This window comes from Oryzias melastigma, linkage group LG3 (genome assembly GCF_002922805.2).
Source record: "Oryzias melastigma strain HK-1 linkage group LG3, ASM292280v2, whole genome shotgun sequence".
Taxonomy (NCBI): Eukaryota; Metazoa; Chordata; class Actinopteri; order Beloniformes; family Adrianichthyidae; genus Oryzias; species Oryzias melastigma.
In genome coordinates, this window is record NC_050514.1 from 11,604,027 (window position 1) to 11,610,264 (window position 6,238).

General features: G+C 37.4%; 2 protein-coding genes across 4 annotated transcripts in view; one reads left to right on the forward strand and one right to left on the reverse strand.

Moving 5' to 3' along the window:
- Positions 1 to 1,214, reverse strand: part of il1fma (interleukin-1 family member A) — a 7,018-nt gene extending 5,804 nt beyond the window's left edge. For both annotated transcript variants that reach the window (XM_024295783.2, XM_024295782.2), the window contains exons 1-3: positions 1,068 to 1,214; positions 878 to 993; positions 629 to 728 (exon numbers count right to left, since the gene is read on the reverse strand). In XM_024295783.2, the coding sequence (XP_024151551.1) occupies positions 629 to 728; positions 878 to 993; positions 1,068 to 1,079 (228 nt within the window). In that variant the 5' untranslated portion in view covers positions 1,080 to 1,214. The remainder of the gene's footprint in view (positions 1 to 628; positions 729 to 877; positions 994 to 1,067) is intronic.
- A 3,497-nt stretch (positions 1,215 to 4,711) lies between these two features.
- zgc:113276 (uncharacterized protein LOC553748 homolog) overlaps positions 4,712 to 6,238 on the forward strand; it is an 8,730-nt gene continuing 7,203 nt past the window's right edge. For both annotated transcript variants that reach the window (XM_024295857.2, XM_024295856.2), the window contains exons 1-2: positions 4,712 to 5,247; positions 5,579 to 5,792. In XM_024295857.2, the coding sequence (XP_024151625.1) occupies positions 5,579 to 5,792 (214 nt within the window). In that variant the 5' untranslated portion in view covers positions 4,712 to 5,247. The remainder of the gene's footprint in view (positions 5,248 to 5,578; positions 5,793 to 6,238) is intronic.

The following is a 6,238-nucleotide window of genomic DNA, read 5'->3' on the forward strand; positions in this document are numbered from 1 at the left end:
CTTGGTCCTGATGATATACGGCACTTGTGGTGGATAGTAATAATATTAACAATAATAGCAACAAGAACAACAAAAATAATACAAACACATGTTTGACAGGGAGGAGGCAGAAACTTAGAATATAAAAGCCTTCTCACCTTTTTTTACTTTTATCAAAATTCCCTCATTTTATCAAGTGGATTTTATTGGTGCTGGTCCACCATTCAAATGTTTTAAGTAGGTATTATACAGTTATTTATTAAATATTTATGTATTTACAGACTCAAAGTCAAAACTAAAAATAGAAGATAGCAAAACATAAAAGAAAGTCATAGGAATAAAATCCCCAGTAAAAGTACCATGAAAATAAGGAAACACTAAGAACAATAAAAGTAATAAAACATAGAAAGTAAAACAGAGGGAACTATTTAATGACTGTATGTAAACAAAAACAGGGTAAATCAAAAGAAAAAAATTAAGAGGTTGAAAAAAAGCCCCAAAAGATCACAGTTTTAGGTATTTCATGTATATGTTCTTGCCCTGTTGTTCTCTCTGATGTCAAGTGCATTTGCAGATTAAAGAACATTTTAGTTGCTTAATTTTACTGAAAGTGTTTAGTTTCTGATATTATAGAAGAGCAAGAACTCACCAGCTTAGAAATATTCCCTTCAGAGAGACTCCGGGCCAAGTCCTCCGGGGTGAAATTATCCAGGCTAATGCCATCCATCCCTATTAGATGGTCTCCTGTTCTGAAATCATTGGTTAAATTCCACAAAATCATCAAAGTTAATTTTTAAAAATCCAACAAAAACTTCTTTGTAATGGTTTCTTCCTTATCTTTTTTTTTTGTTTTCAAATGATGGACAGAAAGATAGAAAGATTCTGATCACCACACTACCTGACAAACATTTTTTTCTCATTTTTCATGGCATTCACCACTTTTTCTACTTTATACTGATGTTTCCCATCACACAGGTGGTGGGAAATAAAGACACCTCCATCAATGACAGATTCCTGAAAGTTGAAAAAATATGTTCTTAAAAAAACACTCAAATCAAAAACAAGCAGTCATGCGGTCAAAGAGTCACCTTAAGGTCCATGTTGTTGGTGCTGTCTGCAGCGGTTAGAACCAAAGACTGAATTCAGCAGTTTTTAAAGCACAGCCTGTGTTTCTCACTTCTGTTTAGTTTAGGGTTGAGCAGGAAAGTGAAGTCCCTGCCACAGCTGTGGGTGGGACCTGCTATTCAAAGAGGAAGAAACTCAATTAACTTTTTTATTTTTAAAAAAAGTGCATTAGCATGTTTTTTTCTCTATTTTAGGAAACAAAGACTCCTAAACTACAAAAGGAAATGAGAAGTTTTGAAATCAAAGAACTTTCTGCTAGAAAGAATAATTACAGTAATGTCTTTTTTTTTTGCTATAGTAGACTATTGTTACTATTCTGACTTACTTCTGTATTTCCTATAGTATCACAATAAATGCATCGTAAAACCTAAATGAAAGAACATGGGAAAGAGGATATGAAAAGCCTATCAAGCAGAGAGTGCCAATGAACAGAGGAACTTCTTCTGTGTCAGAAAAAACAGAACATTCAGGGTTGGTTCTCTATGGCGAAGTATAATACACTACAAACTATTGCAATTCATTCCAAGAGATTGTGTCTGATTGGTGAAAGCATGCTGTTTTTAACCATTCTACAGCTTTTGCCGTTAAAGGTTACAGTTACCAGCTGAAGGTCATCTTTGCTGCATCACTTATTGGCCAATAGCAATGGAGAATATTAAGGATATCTATCCCCTCAATTGGAATCATCTTTTTAAATCTAGTGTATGTAATCTGTTGAAAAGTTGGGGTCTCACAAACGTGATTGGTTCCACCCACTATGTTTCTTTTTTTTAAAACAATGAGGAATTACAGAAAATAGATGGTACCATTGGATTTGTGGTAGTCCAAAAAGGCCAGAAACCCAATTTAGTAAATGTGTTTAAAGCAGGCATGTCCAAAGTCTGGCCCTTGGGCCAAATGCGACCTGTGTTCAAATTTCTACTGGCCCACACAGTCCTGTCATAAAATCAATAATATACAATCTCCTTCATTTTTTAAGAAATGTGTGTACTTTTTCTTGGTTGTGATTGGCTAAATCACTTCATAAGTGTCATGGTTCGACTGCAGCTACTACATCCGACTACCAGAAGGGACCCTCGCCAGAGTTCTAACCCTGCTGTCTCCTCACTACAACTCCCATCAGCCACTGCCACAGCTTCCTGTCTGCTTAACTGATTTACATCATCATCAATACCATCTAGCATTTCCACCCACCTCAGCCACTTCTTCAGTGCGAAGTCTTGTTTTTGCCTCACAGACAGTCCGAGCGTTTTCTCTTGTTTATTTCCCTGGTGTTTGACCGTTGTCACTTTTCCATGTCATTCTGCCTGGCTCCTAGCTTTTGACCTTAGCTTGGCTTTGACTATGACTCTGCCTTGTTCTATGCCTGTTTTCCAGGCCATTAAAATCCATGTTTGCACATGGATCCAAACGCCTCTTCATCACAATACACTGTTGTTAACATGTAGCAATAACCTGTGGCTACTTTACCTTCAGAGTTTCAAGGGCCAAATAAGAAGATTGGATTATTTATCTCAGTGATAAAAACTCCTCCTGAATAAGATTGATGTTTGTGTTATTTTGATGTTCACAGGATTAATATTCAAAAGTTTACTCTGAGCATCTATATGTGAAATATAACATGTCACAAGAACTCAGATATATATATATATATATATATATATATATATATATATATATATATATATATATATATATATATATATATATATATATACAGTATATATAATAAAATAAAATAAAAACCCTTTCACTCTCTGCGGGTGGCTTCTCCTCATAGCTCAGGTCCTCTACCAGAGGCCTGGGAGCCTGAGGGTCCGCAGTATCTTAGCTGTTCCTAGCACTGCGCTTTTCTGGACTGATATGTCTGAGGTCTTTCCAGAGATCTGCTGTTGCCGCTCCTCAAGTTTGGAGGTTACAGCCCTGAGTGCTCCAATTACCATGGGCACCACTGTCACTTTCACCTTCCAAGCTTTCTCTAGTTCCTCTCTGAGTCCCTGGTATTTCTCCAGTTTCTCATGTTCCTTCTTCTTGATGTTACCATCGCTTCGTACTGCCACATCCACCACAACGGCTTTCCTCTGTTCTTTATTCACCACTACAATGTCTGGTTCGTTCGCCATTACCATCCTGCCCGTCTGTATCTGGAAGTTCCACAGGATCTTTGCTCTCTCATTCTCTACCACTTTCGGAGGTGTTTCCCATTTTGACTTTGGGGTTTCCAGTCCATATTCTGTACACATGTTGCTGTATAGTATTCCAGCCACCTGGTCATGGCGCTCCATGTATGCTTTCCCGGCCAGCATCTTACACCCTGCAGTTATATACTGGATTGTTCCCGGCGCCTCTTTGCACAGCCTATACCTTGGGTCTTGTCTGGTATTTGTATATACATATATATCTATCCAGTCCATTTCTAGATATCTGGTATATGTCTGTCTCAAGAAATTGACTCTATGCATGTAGTAGTAGTTCACTTTCGGCTTATCTCTTTCGGGGTCGCCACAGCGTGACAGCACCCACTGTTTCGCATTAGTGATTTGGCAGAGTTACCCTGTACTTGAGGGGCACAGGGACCCAGTTAGGCAGCAACGTCAAGGGTCTTGCCTAAGGACCCAATCTGGGTGGGGATCAGTGGACAACCCTGGGAATCGAACCCAGGGCTCCTGCGTGCCAGCCCTTCACCTAGCCCACTGAATCACCCAGCCGCATATGTATGTATGTATGTATGTATGTATGTATGTATGTATGTATGTATGTATGTATGTATGTATGTATGTATGTATGTATGTATGTATGTGTATGAATATATATATATATATATATATATATATTATATATATTAATTATATTAATTATATATGAAATATATATTTATAACTATATTATATTAATTTTTTCCCAGACATCATCTTTATCTTATTTCTGGTCTTCAAATAGGAAATTTACAGCAATCTTGGTAAAAATTGATCTAAATGTACTTTTGTTCTAAATGAAGAAATAAAAAGTGTCCTAATGCAATTTAAATATTCCTATTAGTAAGAGGAAACAGAGATTTGTCTCTAAATCCAACCAATCAGGAGATATAGACCTTTAAATCTTTCTTCCTTTAATTTCCTATAAGCGTCAAAGAATCACAAAATTATTCATAACGAATGAACCATGATAGTATATTGGTAATAAAAGTTATAATAAACTTATACAGGCTGCTTTGACCAAAAGACAAAAAAAAAAAAAAAAAAAAAAGACTTCAATAGTGATTGTAAAAAGCTAATGCCTTAGTCACAACTCCCCTTATGGGTGGATACGGGCTATTCGCAGGCTAAAATGGACAAATCTGCACAGGGCACGCAGGTGGCCCACAGGAAAAATCAAAGATGCAGATCCCTCGGTGAGCCCATCCATCCATCTTTTTTTGCTTATTCGAGACTGGTAGGTGAAGGTGGCAGTCTGAGCAATGATGCCCAGACTTCCCTCTTCCCAGTCACTTTCTCCAGCTCCTCTGGGGGGGACCTCAAGGCGTTTCCAGGCCAGCCGAGAGACGTAGTCTCTCCAGCGTGTCCTGTGTCTGTATACACATTTGTCCAAAATATATCTTGGATAAATGTATGTATATATATATCTATATCTATATAGATATAGATATATATGTATGTATTTTTATTAGGCCTTCACTGAAGGCTTTCAGGCCCTCACGGTACACCATTGCTTACATGTTTTTCTCAAATCAGTTGCAGTCAGTTTGCAAAGAGTAAATATGGATGTGTATGTAGTCTTACTTTAAAATTACACAAGTTTTTTTTTTTTTTTTTAATTTTGCAAAGAGATGAAAAAGCACCATGTTTTAAATTGACTTTATTTATTAAAAGAAAGCAACACATTTCTGTTTTCCAAATAGATGAATGCGACACACTACACATGCAGGGTGAGCTGCATGTGTTTCTAAGTTTACCAGCACACCCTCACTTTAAAGCTATTCCCAGCGTTCCCTCTATAGCCAGTCAAGTTCATCTATATCTGTAGACGAAGCAGAATATTAGATTACATGAGACGTACTATTACAAACTTTAAGCCCCACACAAGTTGGGCAAAGAGACAAATACATGTTTGGACTAACCTGGAATACTTTGATGATTCAAGCAGGTATTGAACTTTAAAATGTTGCATGATTGTAACCTACTGCTGGGAAAAACTTTATAGTTGTTGGACTGTGTTAAAAATGTGTTATAAATTAAAATATTTGGAGTGAGATCTTGAAGTTTGGGGAGGTGAGCCAGAGTGAAAATAGTTAATCTTTGCCACTAACAAATGACGTAAAAAAATATGTTAAGAAATTGATGATGCCGTATCTCCTGAGTTTTTTTACTTTATGCTTTCATCGCTTGGTAGATAGGAAAGGATCACTGTGAATGTGATTGTAGCAGTTTTTGCAGTCACTCTCATCTGCTGTGTGTCTTGCCTTTGGGTTTTTCAGATGGTCGTGCTCGATGTGTTAATTATAGGGGGAGGCCCTCATGCTCTGACCTTGGCCAGCTTGCTGTCCTCTCCTGAAACTGACACGAGCTCTGACCGTGGACATGACCCACTCCTCACCCCCTGCAGCTCAGAACCCCAGAAGTTTCTGCAAAAAACAGAACTATCAAGGAATAATGGCTCTAATGGCAAGAGGAAAAAGAAGACAACACCTGGTAAAATTTAACATTCTTGAATATTTAAATTTGACATATGCAGTTTAAATAAATAAAAAACAAAATAAGGAAACTTTCAAATCTAAATTCAGGTTCTCAAAACAAACAGGAAATAAATACATTTATGTCTGTTTTCAGACATGAGGAACTCTGAGCTCATGAGCTGGTTTTACTATATAATTTTTAGAGAAACAAAAATGCAAGGTGATCACATTTTATGAAAAGATTTGAAGTAAACAAATTTGAAGTTAAAGGGTAGCAGGATGAGATAACTGGTGGGCATGTTGGAATGGGTGGAGAAAAGTGTCATGCGTGACAGAAGAGTTCAGCTCAAATGAAAGGAAAGGTCCACAACACTTTGGTGAGAACAGCCATGTTGTTCAACCTAGAGACACTGAGGAAAATAAACGAGGTAGAGCTGGAGGTAGCAGAGATGAAGATGCTGA